We start from the raw sequence: 16,905 nt of genomic DNA, 5'->3' as shown, positions 1-16,905 counted from the left end.
CTGAAATACACCTTTCCATAAAGGAATTCCTCTATCACAAAAACCTCCATATACAGAACTTTTCACCAACATACATCTCACAACAGAAATCACTAGTGTTTCAAGAAGGAACACCTCATTCCCCACCATGAACACTGCGTTACAATCTGTACTACAACACATGGCTATGACTTGGACTCCAGCGAGATAAATATGCACCTTGTATAACATAAACATTCACTGTGACTATTTTCTCTGATAAAAATGAAAAATAAGCCATAATATTTCATTTCAACTCTCCACAATCCCAAGAAAGTAAAGTTAGGTATTAAGTGAAATTTAGTATCAGTAATGCCCTTGACAAAATGTCTGATGGAATGCTCCTGTCCTGAGACCCAGTGACTACTGGTGGACATTATAAAATCTTTCCAGTGTAAAAATACACTTTCTTGTACCAAAACAAATGAAACTAATGACAAACAACTAATTGAATGATGTTTAATTATATAAAACAAGTTTGTGAACATATGACACATAAAAACACAATGTACTTCATTCTTTACTGGAAAAATACACTTTGTATATGTTTCAGATGATTAATATCCTTCATTCCACATTTTAAGTAAGTCAAAATGACAGAAAATATCATTTATTGTTTTCTGTACTGTTTATTATTAGTGATAAGAGTTCAAAAAATAAAATTATGGTGAAATATTTTGAAACTTTTACAGAGTAATTTTCAAATACGGTTTTCAATCCAAAGCACTGTCTACTGAACTACTAACTAAAACAACTCAGAATTTACTTCTGCTGCTGTTCCATAATTAAGAGGGGCGAGTCACGCCCATGAAGTGCAGTACATATCACTGATTATACCAGTAACTGATTACAGCCTAACTGTCCTTTGTATCAATACCAATTATTACAGTATGATTACAGCTCCCCTAAGCACTGATTCAATAGTAATGTACAACTTAACATGATCAAGGTCAGAATGATGTCTCTATAATACAAATGAAGTTGATGATAGAACACTGATAAATCTATAAGACAGCTGAACTACAATAACCTGAATCATTTTAAACCTATCATACCTGTCAATTTTAACAAATCTTAAGAGATAAAAATGTTTTGTGAAATTTTAAACTTTATAACCTCCCTTTGACAAATTAATGGTGGAAAACTTCTTCTACTCACTGTCCTACGAGTTTCAAAAGCCATAATTTGGAATAAATATCCATAGGAGTTTTGGTGAAGGTTGGGAGGGCTGACAGGTATGATATACACATGCCATTTAACTACAATAATCTAAACCTTACCAGTACAAGACATGTAAACAAAAAAATACACATTCAGTCATCTATGATTTGAAACCATACGATCTGAAACACCAGATGTCTAGTAAGTAATATGTTATCTCAAATGTTAAGCTTCAGGAAAGTGACAAATACCCACCCAAACCCACCAAGTTTTTTCATCATATTCATTATTTGGAAAATTAAATCAAATCTGCTACATTCATAGGCATTTCATCGATCTGTGTTGAGTAGTACTGCTCAATGTCTCTCAAAATCCTGATGTCATCATTCTTCACAAAATTGATGGACACACCCTTTCTTCCAAATCGTCCTGAACGACCGATCCTGTGGATGTACAATTCTCTGTTGTTGGGGAGATCATAATTGATGACCAATGACACCTGTTGGACGTCGATTCCTCTTGCCCACACATCAGTACTGATCAACACCCGACTTGCTCCTGAAACAGACAGCAGAATGTTATAAGAATCTAACAATGATGCTAATGTTCTTAAGTTTCCAAATCTGAACTCTCAGACAAAACAGGTGGTTTTTTTATTCAACTTTTTCACAAAATTGTTGAATTGCCATATCAAAATCTGTGTACATGTCCAGAAAATACACTTTATTTTACATTTCATACTTGTTTCTTGAGAAAATAAATGGAGAATACTTTGATTTTGTTAATATTGCAGTTTTCTTAGCTGAAAACAAATTCAATCTGTGTGTATTTCTTATCGAGGCCTGAAAAATTAGTAAAACTTTATTTGTGGTCTTCCAATAAATTTGATGGAAAATGGCCTACTCAACCCATACTTAAATAAAAAAAATTTTGCCACTTTCTAATCGGTCTCAAAATTAAACAAGACAGAACTAGAAACTATGTGACTTCTGTATAAATCTTGTGAAATACCAATTACACATATGTAATGTTTAAGATTCATCAACGCGATATATTTCAGTCATTTAAGCCAAAGTCCATCTCACCATAAGGTTCTTTTTATTACTTATTTCAATGCCGTCGCCAGGATTCAAACCCAGCACCTACAGTTTTCCAGCCTGACACTCTTGCAAACAAGGTAAAGAGAAATTCTCCCTAATTGAGCAGTATATTGCAGCTAATATTTACTAGGGTTAGAAACCTGTCTGAGTGTTGGGATATTTAAAATTCATATAGAATGGTTTACCTGATCTGAATTCTTTCATGATTGCATCTCTTTCATCTTGTCGCATGTCACCATGCATGGAAGAAACTGTAAAATTTGCTTCCCTCATCTTTTCTGTTAACCAATCGACCTTCCTCTTTGTATTACAGAAAATTACGGCTTGGGTGATGGTGAGAGTGTCATACAGATCACAGAGAGTATCAAATTTCCATTCCTCTCTTTCGACAGCGACAAAGAACTGTTTGATGCCTTCAAGCGTCAACTCATCACGCTTTACCAGGATACGGATAGGATCTGTCATGAATTTGTTCGTCATCTCCAAAATCTCATGGGGCAGTGTGGCTGAAATCAGCAGAACCTGTGTAGCAGGAGGGAGGTATCTGTATACGTCATAAATCTGTTCTTTGAAACCTTTGTTCAACATTTCGTCTGCTTCGTCCAGGACAAGCATCTTGATTGATCGGGTTCTCAGATTCCTCCTTCTGATCATGTCAAATACTCTCCCAGGTGTCCCAGATACAACATGCTGTCCGAAATCAAGTTTTCGGATGTCTTCTCCGACGTTTGTACCGCCGATGCACGAGTGACACTGGACATTCATGTAATCTCCAAGGGCCAGGATGACCTTTTGGATTTGGACTGCCAATTCTCTTGTTGGAGAGAGTACCAAGGCCTGTGTTTCTCGTAATTGTGTGTCCAAACACTGTAAGATGGACATGGAGAACGTAGCCGTTTTTCCTGTACCTGACTGAGCTTGGGCGATTACATCCCGACCTTTTACAATAGGTTTTATCGCTCTCTGTTGGATGGCTGACGGCTTTTCAAACCCATAAGCGTATACTCCACGCAAAAGTTCTTCTCTCAAACCCATGTTATCAAAGGTTGGAGTGACTTCAACATCTTCACTCGTCTCAAATTCGATGTTTTTCATGATATCATCGGGAACCACGCGTCTATCCTGCCTTTCCGCCATGTTTGCGTTTGTCGATATTCCTATCACTCAGGTGTTTGAAATGCCTTCTTTAGTATATATGCCTACAAAACATAGCGCTGACCAAAAACTTATAGCCTGTTTCAATGTTCTCTTTCAAAATATCTTTTCGTACTTCATTTTCATACATTTTTCCAATTTATTACTTGTCATAAATTCTCTGGGAGAAAAAAAGAAAAATATAATCAAATAAAAAATCATTAATTCATATTATGATATTTGAATTGCCATCTATTGGAAAACTAGATTGTATGCAATCAGAAAAAAAATAAGTTCCGGAAACCGTCCACCTTTTCCTTTAGACTCCTCAAGCGGCAACAACAACGCGTGTATCTAGAAAGCGAAAGGAATGGCCGATACCGGCGATGCACCCTCGGTGAAGAAACCAAAGATCGCCATCAGGTAAAAGTGTGTTAAAACGACAGATAATGTATTACTGATTGGGTAATCAATTGCCTTATCTCAATTACACCAACTTGTCACACTTGAAAATAAAAGTGCATGCAGCATTGTCTGTACTACTACTGTGCATGACTGCATAACAGTTTCCATGCATTGCAAGATTATTTTTCATCAACCTTGCCTGTTCAGACAGTCTACTTATTTCTCGGCGGATGGATGACTTTACGATTAATGTCTCTTTATGAAGACACAACTGTCCATTCGTTAAATGGTCCCGCAATGTGTGGAAACCAATCTGATTGGATAAACCATTGAGGTGCAATGGGGAAAGCAACAATAATATATATCTATATTTAACGTCAAGGAAATGAATGTCTGACATATTTATGTACAACAAATGTATGGTATGTTTATGATATGATTGATTATTGCCAAATTGTACTATAAGGTTTATGAAAAATGGAAAGCGTTTGATGTCGCCTTCAGTTCCCCATGGTTTGGATGCCCCAGTATGATAAAATAGACTGTCCCACTGGTATATATACACATATACATCAAGGACTCAACCTCTTAGTAAGGCGACAGCAGTAGTGTGTACACCTGGAAATGGCAAAGTGAGTTTATACACAACTTGTAACGTGTGTAAATTGTTTTATAAACATGTGAATATGCTATTTGAAGGGTTATTTTTTTTGCAGATTTAAAATCTTTGATTTGATTTAAATTAGCTGTGCTGAAAAACTACATTTAAGAGTGAATACTGAATTAAGTTTAGATTTTTCCATTGCAGGTAAATAATGTCTAATTCTTCATGATCAGGTTGTTTATAGGTGATAAAGTAGACAGAAATCTATATCTGAATAGAACATGTTATCAACATTTACAAATGGCCTTACTTTAACTACAATTTCATTTCACTCTAAGAAACAGAATTAACTGTTGAAATATCAAGATGATCTTTTTTTGGGGGTGTGGGGGGGGGGGAGTCTGTTCCTTCTGTACAAATACAGATGTTTTTATATAGTTTGGTCTGAAGTTAAAGCATCAATTTTGTGTACTTATATAATTAAATGATTGATGGCCTGGCTTCCCCCTTCTTCATTTCCAACTTAGCTCCTCCCATCTTTAGGAAAGATGAGCTGGACAAAGAAACTCCAGTAAAGTGAATCATTTTGAGAGCTAAACAGAAAGAAGGGTGTTGTTTCCCATGTTTAGGATTGTCTAAATCTGAATTAAGAAAATATTTGTAATTAGATAGGAATCATGTTCACATATGACTACTTGATTATCCATGTAAACACAGCAGGCCCTTGGAGTCTCTTGTGGAAGGAACAGTCAGGTCATATCATTTGTGGTTCCCATTTCTATTAGACAGTAAATGTTAATTTGATTTTTTTTTCATTATTCAATGATAAATTGATTCATCATTGATCGAATAATTTTCCAATGCAGACCTGCAGGCCCCTGGGGCCTCTTGTTGAAGGAACCGATAGGTCATATCATTTGTGGTTCCCATTTCTATTAGACAGTAACTATTAATCTGAGTTTTTTTTCATTGATTGAATAATTATCCAGTGCAGACTTTAGATTCACACAGAAAGTTCTTTGTGATATATATTTTTTTTGTATGTATTTTTTTTTCAAAAGATCCTTTTATACAATATATTCAGTACTCATGGCAATGATATTAAGTTTTTACACAGAAACTTATTTTCTACAGTGTCAAATTCCCTTTGGATATCCTGTTTCAGTATTTTATATTTATCCTGGGGCAGTTAACCTTTTTCAAGATATAAACACAAGTAAAAGTATCAGTCAGGCATATTGAGTTTAAAGTAAGTCAAATAAAAAAAAAACCTAAATTAAAATATCAAAAAAAGTAAATGTGTTGAGTGATTATTTTTGGAATATGTGAACCTGTGTTTACACATGTCTCAGTTTTGACCTATGGTTCAGTCGCTATCAGTAAGACACACAGATAACAGAGGTCTGAAATCTTGTGTTCTATAGATTGTAAGAGCTGAAGGACAGACTCGACCTTTTGATAATGCTTATTTGTTAATCATTGATATCAAGGGGATGTTTTTTTTCTCCTTAAGTAATATAAATGAACTTTTACAGATGGTATAAGTTGTGACTTTTGAGAATTGTAATCACACAAGTAAGTTTAAACTCAATTTGGTGTATGTGTAGGTAATGTGAAGTGCTGCATTGTTATCCACATTTACATTATTCAGTACTCTCTTTCCAGTGTGTGGACGTTATTAGTACACATGTACTTAAAATCTCTGATGATCCACTGGACAGATAATCTTTAGACCCTAGGGACATTTGCCTGTGTGAGGTGTACAAATTTTACATCTATCTCAGGGATACGCACAGTATGGATCCTAATTATGATTGCTGTCATTTGAGCATGCATGATTTGATATTCAAGATGGCCACCAGTATCCATTATGTATTTTGGCAGGTGTTTTTTTTTTTTTTTTAGATTCTGATTGAGACATTTTATTCATAGGTTCTGGTTGTGCATGGGACATCTTGAATATTGAAATTTGAAGGTTGTTACTGCAGTTTATTCAAAGCCATTGAACTTGAAACTTTGTGACATTTTTTTAGCTTGGCAGTAATTATATTACAGTTATCACAAGTTTAAACTAAATCCGGGAGGTAGACATTAAGATAAATTTCACAGCCTTGATACTTTCCCACGTTTTTTAATACTGCTCCTCAATACATACTGTTACAGATACTGTCACTGCTCTTTATAAAATATTTTTTTTTATTTCCTTATTTGAACTTACATTTGTATTTTTATGTTTCACACAAACAGTTGGCACTTAAATAATATATTTATGAAAATTTATGTATTAGTTTTTTTTTGTTTCAGAGAGGGATGTTTATTGGGGTATGGAAACCCATTATTGGACATATCCGTACAGGGAAATACAGAATTCCTGGAAAAGTGAGTTATTGCAGTTTGGATTAAGCTCTATAGGATTGGGAAAAAAATATATAAGATATGTAACAGAATGTATAATTTATTTCTATAAATTTCTATAAATAAATACAGAATTCCTGGAAAAGTGAGTTATTGCAGTTTGGAATGAGCTCAATAGGATTGGGAAAAAATATATAAGATATGTAACAGAATGTATAATTTATTTCTAAGCAGTAAAATTGGTATTAGGGTTTATGAATAATTAGCTTAGAGCCACAGGTAATTGTATTTATAAGTAACAGTTGTTTTCATGACCAGCTTTTTCATGTATGAATTCTCATATACATAAGTTGATGACTCAACATCATCTGGTATTTTGAAACAGTTTCCTATTAAGGACTTGTCAGAAATTTTTGTGTCGTGTGATGTTATGATATTCAGTGAAGCTTATGAAATTGACAGATTTTTTTTAGGTGACACTCTTATTAATCATGTGTACACTTTATGATAAATAATGCACAAAGTGGTGAAGTGATTGTGTTAAAATAATGTTGAGCCAGCTATAGATGGAGTTCAGGACTTGGTAAATCAATATGAACATATTCCACTTGGTGTATAGGTGAATGTTTGTCATATTTACAGGTATGATTTGAAAGCTGACAATGCCATCCTAGCTGAGGATAAGCACAAGGGCATGTATGTATAGAAATAATGTTGACAACCATTAATATGTAGTGAGATTCAGATTTGATATATCTGATTAAATAGATACTTTGATTTGTCCAAGTTTGCCAAAGTCTCTCATAGCAATGTTAGAGAAGACATACTTTCTTGAAAAATGTAACCAAAAAAAAGTTATATATGTATAACATATTTCATCACATTAAAGACTTAACATTTTTGTTTCAAATTTTACTGAACAGTTTTTAGGACAATTTTTCAAAATCGAAGTCCATATGTAGTTATGTACTCAGTACTCACCTCTCTTTTACTGTATATTTTTTACCTAAAGTTAATTAGGATTTACCTCCCTTAGTTCAGTTTGAGTCGGCCCAAACATTTAAGAATAACATGAAGATTAAATGTTGGGATTCTGTGTACTCAAGTGTTCTATTAGAAATGTGTTTTACATGGGAACAGGTACGATGACATGACTGAGACATTTGATGTAGAGTATGTGCCAGGGGGAGCCACACTCAACTCCATCAGAATCGCTCAGGTAATGATCATACTCTTTAATCCATGATTACTTGAATGACACTGTATGCAGGGAAATTTTCACCCTTGTTCAATTTTCATTTTCATTTAATTTTTGCCCTTTTTGTCCTTGAAAAAGGAGGGTGAATTTAAGATGGGAGGCAAAAATTGTTATACTTAACCCTTTTATATAATCCTTAGCATGCAAAATGATGGTGATATCAATGATTCAGTGAATGATAGAATTGTTATTACTGATAATTATGACTCAATGAATGATAAAATGGTTATTTCTGATATTAATGTCTCAGCGAGTGATAGAATTTTTATTTTTGTTACAAACAACCCAGTGAATGATAAATTGTAATTTCTATCATTGATGACTGATGATAGAACCATTATTTCTCCATTAATACCTCCACTGATGCTTTCTGTATTCATTACTCTTGTTATGATGTTTCAATTTCCTTGATAATTGATATACAGTAAATGAATTGGCTGTCTCTGCTTATTGCAGTCAAGAACTTATAATGATGGTTTAATGTGGAGACAGACTGTTGTAGAATTTCTTGACTTTGAAATAACAAGAGAATATCAGATTATTGGCATAATGATTGTGTTTTTAGTGGCTTTGTGGAGAACCAAATGCTACAACATACTTTGGCTGTATAAATGAGGACAAGTACGGCAAGATTTTGTGTGAAAAGGCAAAGAATGACAACGTCAATTTTGTATATCAGAAAACAGATAAGGAGCCAACTGGCACATGTGCCGTCATCGTTACGGGCACCAGCAGGTATTACAGTGTGCCAATTAATAATAAGACTAGAATACACTGCTATCACTTATTTTTGTGGGGGTTTTATTTTTGTGGATTTTTGTGAATATTTTTAGTTTACAAATCAATTAATTGTTAAGGAAATGATAATGTGTGTTTAGTATCATTCAAATTCTTCAGTACTTTTTATTTAAATAAGTCTTCATCAAAAACAATGAAATTGGTGTCCCACAAAAACACAGGAGTTTACAGTATCCTACAACTTAAATATGAATTTAAGATAATCAATACATCACAAATGGAACAATTTGAAGTGAAAATTTGTGTGACACCCCAAATAAAGGAAGCATTAAAAGGTATACAAGGGTCAGGTCTTTAGACTTAAAATGGAATAGTGATTATTTGGTAAGATGGCTGATGTTGAGGAAGTCAGAAGGAAAGGGAAATAAAGATAAGCCCATGTGGATAAGTAACATGCCTTGTCATTGGATGTTAATGTTAATATGAAGGACTTTGACTGATCTAAATCTGTATAGTGTTGTATAAACCAAAGGTATGGCATCTCTAGGGGAAGAGGCACATGTAGGGCAAGAAGGACCTCTAGGGGCAGAGGCACCTTTAGGGTATGAAGGACCTCTAGGGGCAGAGGCATTTTAGGGTAAGAAGGGCCTCTAGGGGCAGAGGCACTTCAAGGGTAAGAAGGACTTCTAGGGTCAAAGGCATCTCTAGGGTAAGAAGGACCTCTAGGAACAGAGGAACAGAAGTTTAAAAGCTGTTTAAGTTAAGGGGAGGTTATCTAGATTTAATCTGCCATACCATACAAATTACTGGTCATGGCCCACGACAGCTCAGTCAGTTAAAATGTATTCTCTTTGTTCTTGGACAAGACTCTTCACCCTTATTACTCTGAATGACATTTAACGATCATTCTGTGTGTTGTTTACTAAGATAGCCACTAGTTACTACTAGAGACTCCTCCTTAACATGAATCTCTCTGTTCACAGGGCAATGAACTTAACAAACAAACAAACCTTCAGTCATCAGGTGATATAAATGAATGACTGTACCTGTTGTGATACTTGTCATCTATTGTGTGGTGCAATTGTTGGGCTGTAAGAAATGGCTACTTTTACTGGTCATGTACAATGACAGCCCTACAGGTCTTGCATGTGTTTGTATACAGGTGCCACTGAACATGTTTGCAAGCTGGTTAATTCCATATCCTGTGTTTCTTTATATCACAGATCTCTGTGTGCTAATCTGGCTGCTGCAAACTGTTTCACAGAGGAACATCTGGATGTTGAGGAGAACTGGAATCTTGTGGAGAAGGCCAAATACTATTATATCTCTGTAAGTACTTAAATGTATAATATTCCTCCACGCTGTACTATTAGCCTACTAGTACAAGCCTGTCTGTTAGTGACCAACCTGTAGCCTGTCTGTGAGTGACCAACCTGTAGCCTGTCTGTTAGTGACCAACCTGTAGCCTATCTGTTAGTGACCTACCTGTAGCCTGTCTGTGTGTGACCAACCTGTAGCCTGTCTGTTAATGACCAACCTGTAGCCTGTCTGTTAGTGACCTACCTGTAGCCTGTCTGTTAGTGACCAACCTGTAGCCTGTCTGTTAGTGACCTACCTGTAGCCTGTCTGTTAGTGACCTACCTGTAGCCTGTCTGTTAGTGACCTACCTGTAGCCTGTCTGTTAGTGACCAACCTGTAGCCTGTCTGTTAGTGACCAACCTGTAGCCTGTCTGTGAGTGACCAACCTGTAGCCTGTCTGTTAGTGACCTACCTGTAGCCTGTCTGTTAGTGACCAACCTGTAGCCTGTCTGTTAGTGACCAACCTGTAGCCTGTCTGTTAGTGACCAACCTGTAGCCTGTCTGTTAGTGACCAACCTGTAGCCTGTCTGTCAGTGACCAACCTGTAGCCTGTCTGTTAGTGACCAACCTGTAGCCTGTCTGTCAGTGACCTACCTGTAGCCTGTCTGTTAGTGACCTACCTGTAGCCTGTCTGTTAGTGACCTACCTGTAGCCTGTCTGTGAGTGACCAAGCCTGTCTGTGAGTGACCTGTAGCCTGTCTGTTAGTGACCTACCTGTAGCCTGTCTGTAAGTGACCTACCTGTAGCCTGTCTGTTAGTGACCAACCTGTAGCCTGTCTGTGAGTGACCAACCTGTAGCCTGTCTGTTAGTGACCTACCTGTAGCCTGTCTGTTAGTGACCTACCTGTAGCCTGTCTGTGAGTGACCAACCTGTAGCCTGTCTGTTAGTGACCTACCTGTAGCCTGTCTGTTAGTGACCTACCTGTAGCCTGTCTGTTAGTGACCTACCTGTAGCCTGTCTGTGAGTGACCAACCTGTAGCCTGTCTGTTAGTGACCTACCTGTAGCCTGTCTGTTAGTGACCTACCTGTAGCCTGTCTGTGAGTGACCAACCTGTAGCCTGTCTGTTAGTGACCAACCTGTAGCCTGTCTGTTAGTGATCAACCTGTAGCCTGTCTGTTAGTGACCTACCTGTAGCCTGTCTGTTAGTGACCAACCTGTAGCCTGTCTGTTAGTGACCTACCTGTAGCCTGTCTGTGAGTGACCAACCTGTAGCCTGTCTGTTAGTGACCTACCTGTAGCCTGTCTGTAAGTGACCTACCTGTAGCCTGTCTGTTAGTGACCTACCTGTAGCCTGTCTGTTAGTGACCAACCTGTAGCCTGTCTGTGAGTGACCAACCTGTAGCCTGTCTGTTAGTGACCTACCTGTAGCCTGTCTGTGAGTGACCTTCCTGTAGCCTGTCTGTTAGTGACCTACCTGTAGCCTGTCTGTTAGTGACCTACCTGTAGCCCCTCAACTATTGATCTGTCCTTCAAGGATTCTTGTTATCTTCAGAAGTCCTCAATGACTTTTGCTAAAACTCCTGGGAGGAAGAGTTCTTTGTCTCTGTGATTTTACCTTTTCAAGTTTTAGACATCAGGTATCCATCTTTGATTTTCATTGTAAAATATTGACATTACTATATTTCGAGAAGAGTTTTCAACAAAATACTGGGTGGATCTTAATCAAATTTGATTCGAAGGTTTCCCTAGATCCATAATGATAGGATATAAAAAATCATAGATGAGACTTCATTGGATTTCGACAATTTCAGCTTTTTATTGGTATTTATCAAAGAAAAATGATCATGGTGTTTGAATGTAGAAGCGGAAAGAAGAGCAAAGATCAAAGGTACACAGAACCAATACAGATCATGTGATGTTGACCAAGATCTCACTGAAGTCTGTCTTAGTTAAGGGTGAAATGATATTCAAGATGGCTCTGGATGGCCATTTTGAATCAACTTGAAACTTTAGGGGCTGGGTCTGAGATTTACAGCTCCAGTTGATAATGGAGTTTGAGAGTACAAGTTAGTCTGTACCCTACAGTTGTACTTGATGTGTATTTAATTAGCTGGGTATATTATATGAAGGAGTTTGAGCGTATAATTAAGCAGAAGCCAACAATTGTACTAAACAAATGTTAAGTTAGCTCGGTGAATTATTTGATGGAGTTTTCGTTTTCTGTTGATTAGGGTTTCCCTCTCACGGTTTGTCCTTCGGCCATTCTAAGAATCGCGAAACACTCCGGAGAAAAGGGCAAGACGTTCACTACAAATTTATCAGCACCATTCCTCTGCCAGTTTTTTAAAGATCCCATGATGCAAGTCATGCCCTATGTGGACATTCTGTTTGGCAATGAAACGGTAAGTTGTATGAGAATTTCCTTCTACAGTGATTTTTTGTCAGTGGTTCGATAAAAGAATTTGACCCCAAAATTCTTTACATTTTTTGTTCAGCAAGATAAAAAGCATTTAAGAGCAATACTGAAACAATGCTGTAATTGGATTTGAACTTTTGCAATGTCATGGCATCTATCTGTCAAGCATCACCTTTTAAATTATTGACTTCTTAAGAACCAATAGGCTCATAGTCATAATATCTGACCTATATACACTGGACAGAAAGTGTATTAAAAATTGCTCTGATGAGTTCTTTCAACAGTCACCTTTCATCGACTACAGAACGGTTTAGCAATACATGTCCATTTCTAAGAACTTGCTTTAAATTTTTATGTTTTAAATGTACTAATCTTGAATGACTGATCTGTTTACACTCGTTAGAACCATAATTGGTGGATAGAGTTACAGATACTTATCATTTTTTGAACAGGAAGCTGACACTTTTGCTAAAGAACATGATTTTGGGGTAAGTTGATCTTAATGTTAAAGCTTTTATCCCAATCTTCAGCAGATTTGGTACATATACAGTCCAACTATGTTAACTCAAAGTCGTCGCGTTGTGAAAAGACTCAACTACTCGGATAACTCCAAGTCTTTTCACAGCCCAACGACTCCGAGTTATCTGAGTATTCGAATATCAGTAGAGAGAGTCTAACCGAGTAAATGATTTTCAAATTTTGCAGTAAAAATATGTATAATGTTTAGCATTCAGAAGCAAACAAAAATGAGGCTATTTTGGTGATTGATTCAGCAATACACATACCAATTTCCACCGAAATAGGAAAAGATACACAACTTCATTAAACTTTGCAGTAAACAAATGGAAGTTTCAAACCAGAAACAAAAATGGATAAAACACACACTTCACACAAAAATCACCGAGTTGGAATGTCCTTGTAGTGGAAAATATTTAATGAGCACTACAGGTCATACAGAAGCAATCATCAGTACAACATAACACTTAAAAACAAATGTTACACTTGACACCTTTTCAATATTACCTACCCACTGGTAACCAATGTCCTTTGATTTTCTGACCAGTGCTGTGCAGGAAAGTTCTGCGTGACTAGGAGTTGTGACTTACTTGTAATCAAAATTTAGGAAATCATATTCTTAGTGTGAAGATGTATTTATTGCGTTTGAGTTCACTCTGAGTTGAGCAGGTAAATAAAGTTTTACTAATTCAAATTAATAAAGTTAGACTGTATAATAGTTCTTTATGTCTTACTTCTGTATTTATCTAAATCCAGCCCATTGAGCCAATACACCACTTTTAGCTTAGAGTCGAGGATGCACTTATTTCCAGGCATGGGCTTTTAGGAGAATAAAAATGGTTCAACTATGAGACAGGTCAAAATATGAATATTTTGCTGAATTTTTCAGACAACAGACAGGAAAGAAATTGCAAAGAAAATTGCAGCCTTACCTAAAGATAACAAGGATAAACCTAGAACAGTGGTCATCACTCAGGGAGCTGACCCTGTCATTGTGGTCAAGGGTGAGTAACTTGAACCCATGGTAGTGGTCACCAAGCAATGGGCTGACTCTGTCTTTGTGGTCAAGGGTGAGTAACTAGACCCAATGGTAGTGGTCACTAAGCAATGGGCTGACTCTGTCTTTGTGGTCAAGGGTGAGTAACTAGACCCCATGGTAGTGGTCACCAAGCAATGGGCTGACTCTGTCTTTGTGGTCAAGGGTGAGTAACTAGACCCAATGGTAGTGGTCACTAAGCAATGGGCTGACTCTGTCTTTGTGGTCAAGGATGAGTAACTAGAACCCAGGATTGTGGTCATCACTCTCAGATATCAAATGTAGGTGTCCCTTTACTCTTAACGGTTAATTTTGTGTCTGGTCAGATAAAAGGGATGGCTATCGGATTGTAGTCTTAAATTAAATTTCTTTGTAGCTTTCCAATAGCCTTTTTCTGTGTTAGAGATATTTCTGTCTACATCTCACAGTGGTGAATGACTATATTAACTTCCTTGTTAAGATCATTATATGTCTCTCTTGGTTGATGTAAGAATCACCTAATTTATAGCCTTCCTACGGAAATCTTGCAGTGTTTGTTTTGTAAACGATGTTTGTTTGTACAGACGGTGAAGTGACAGAATATCCGGTCATTCCCATCAAACCTAAGGACATCCTGGACACCAATGGAGCAGGAGATGCCTTTGTAGGAGGTAAATAAAATCGATCACATATCAGATGTTCTTATCTCCCTCGGAAGGGAGGCATCAAAATATCCTGACATTATTCCTCATCAGCATTTTTGGCGTGTTTGTAGTATCTGTAGTTGACTGAGACGACAAGTGAATTTGCCTGGATACTATCACTTTACCATTTCAAGAAAATCTGTTAACGATAGAATGATAGAGAAAGAATAACTTCTATTGGCCCCACGATACCTGTACTGATATCTGTGGCAGATTCTCTAGCAGTCATCCTGAGAATATTTACTTAAGAGAATGAAACTTTTTTTTAACTTTCATTCATTTTCCTTTGTGTTTAACATGAAAATAAAAGGCTGAGTAAATAAAGATGAAAGGTAGGGTAAAGTTTGATTTTAAAGTTAAGGTATATGGTAATTTAAGGGTGAGTATAAGACTGCGAAAATGTTTCATGTGTCGGCAAAATAAACCCTGGGCCGATGTTTCCCTATATAGATTGTGTAAATTTGTGAACCAAGGGAAACATCCCCTCAAAAAAATAATGCTACAGAAGCAGGGAAAAAATTTTTGATGACTGGAAAATTGGTATTTGGATACTTGGGGATACAAATATGACACCAGGATTTTTACCACAGGAATGCAAAGTTAGGATTGTATTTTGAATATCATGAGGCGAGTCAATATTTCAGTTTTTGTTTTGATTTTTCAGGTTACCTTGCTCAGTTAGTGAAAGGTGAAAGTGAGGCTAAATGTGTGAAGTGTGGAAACTATGCAGCAAACCTTGTTATCCAGCGATCTGGCTGTACGTTCCCGGATGTGCCAGATTTTGAATGATTTTTGACAATGAACAATGTATGAATGAATGTATTACCTCATCACAGAAGTCAATAGGGAAATTCTATACATACATAAGACAGAAGGTTAGCCTTATGGAGAATTATATATCCCAGGATAAACAGCTATTATCACATTATTTAACTTATCAACATCACAGCAGACGACAGAATTCTCAGGATGGTTTAATACTCAATGGGGATTTTTTTCGTCTTGTTCCATAAATATTTATTTATGACTGAAACTTGTCAGCACAAATCCATGAAATAGTGCAAGCACCTGGACCATCATATTTACAAATTCAGTCAATAATTTGTAAAAGTATTGGTGTTTGTGCGTATAGACCAGCATGCTCATTCATTGTGTAAGTGTTTTCATATCAGTGAACTTCATTATATTTCTGACCGTTATAGATAAGTATTAAGGAAGAAAAATGCCCAAAGCAGATCATCCAACCAGGAAGAGGTTGCCCAAAGCAGATCACCAAATCAGTGTTAAGTCATTTATTGAAAAATCTCTGTGAAAGATTATCTACAGACACATTTACACATTGGAAATGTTTGTTGTTAAAAGTTGTCTGTGTAATTTAAATCAAATAAAAAAAAGGAAAATGCCAAGATCTTTTTCTTTTCTTTACAACATGACCAATGAAACTAACTTCAACAACAGGAAAACTAGCAATAGGGAAGTCTGATTCATAAAACTCATTTTTAAGTCTTCTATTCCTTTGATGATTTAAGCACATTTGGCCACTGAGACCCTTGAAAGTGGATCAAAGTTATTCAATTCAACGAACTCATTTTGGGGAAAACCCAGACATTTTAAACAGTGTAAATCTGCTCTGGATTTTCAAATATCTTTAGAATAATTCCAAATACATGCAAATTTTTTTTTCATAAAAATGTCCTTCAATTTTATATCTGAACTGTCTGGGGCCAGTGTTTCACAAAATCTAAACCTAGATAGTGCCTACCTTCTTAAGAAATAGTCACTCATTGGCTGGTTTATATGATGACTCTTGAAATACCAAACATCATATAAGATGACATGTAACTTATCTTTTGAAGATAGTTCATTTTTTACCTTAATGAATCGTGAAAAATTCAATACCACATGTAGTTTCATTTCCGATTTTTGATTAAAAAAAACTAAAACAAAACCCAAAAAAAAGTTGATAAGGGGACATTAGATCGAACATTTTGAAATCTCCCTCCAATTATTGAAAACATACTGTGTTTGTATTTGTGTGAAATGCAAAACCACTTAGGCTAGCATCACAGAGATTAAACTATCTCCGTATTATCAAATGCTGTACTTAACATTTCCTGGAAGCAATATTACACGAGTTTGGTCTTTATTGAGGAAACAATGTATTTGTTAATGGTTTTTTG

General features: G+C 36.2%; 2 protein-coding genes across 3 annotated transcripts; one reads left to right on the top strand and one right to left on the bottom strand.

The window, feature by feature from the left end:
- Window positions 1-461: 461 nt before the first annotated feature.
- On the bottom strand, window positions 462-3,416 carry LOC132561575 (eukaryotic initiation factor 4A-III). The gene is made up of 2 exons (XM_060226262.1): window positions 2,465-3,416; window positions 462-1,737 (listed from the first exon to the last, which is right to left on the bottom strand). Exons 1-2 carry the CDS (start codon window positions 3,414-3,416, stop codon window positions 1,478-1,480), a joined length of 1,212 nt encoding a protein of 403 aa, XP_060082245.1. The 3' UTR covers window positions 462-1,477.
- A 341-nt stretch (window positions 3,417-3,757) lies between these two features.
- LOC132561576 (uncharacterized) lies at window positions 3,758-16,113 on the top strand. Of its 2 annotated transcripts, none has more exons than XM_060226263.1 (11): window positions 3,758-3,836; window positions 6,727-6,801; window positions 7,420-7,473; window positions 7,918-7,996; window positions 8,601-8,770; window positions 9,997-10,102; window positions 12,306-12,476; window positions 12,943-12,978; window positions 13,896-14,010; window positions 14,606-14,692; window positions 15,390-16,113. In XM_060226263.1, exons 1-11 carry the CDS (start codon window positions 3,784-3,786, stop codon window positions 15,512-15,514), a joined length of 1,071 nt encoding a protein of 356 aa, XP_060082246.1. In that variant the 5' UTR covers window positions 3,758-3,783; the 3' UTR covers window positions 15,515-16,113. The 2 variants fall into 2 exon arrangements, with proteins under 2 accessions (XP_060082246.1, XP_060082247.1); XM_060226264.1 differs by lacking the exon at window positions 3,758-3,836 and adding an exon at window positions 4,414-4,450.
- The last annotated feature ends 792 nt before the right edge of the window (window positions 16,114-16,905 follow it).

This window comes from Ylistrum balloti, unplaced genomic scaffold, assembly GCF_031769215.1.
Source record: "Ylistrum balloti isolate Yb309-2 unplaced genomic scaffold, AGI_CSIRO_Ybal_v1 Utg371226, whole genome shotgun sequence".
In the NCBI taxonomy this organism is placed as follows: Eukaryota; Metazoa; Mollusca; class Bivalvia; order Pectinida; family Pectinidae; genus Ylistrum; species Ylistrum balloti.
Note: the sequence above shows the minus strand (reverse complement) of the source record. Positions and strands in the feature narration are given on the sequence as shown.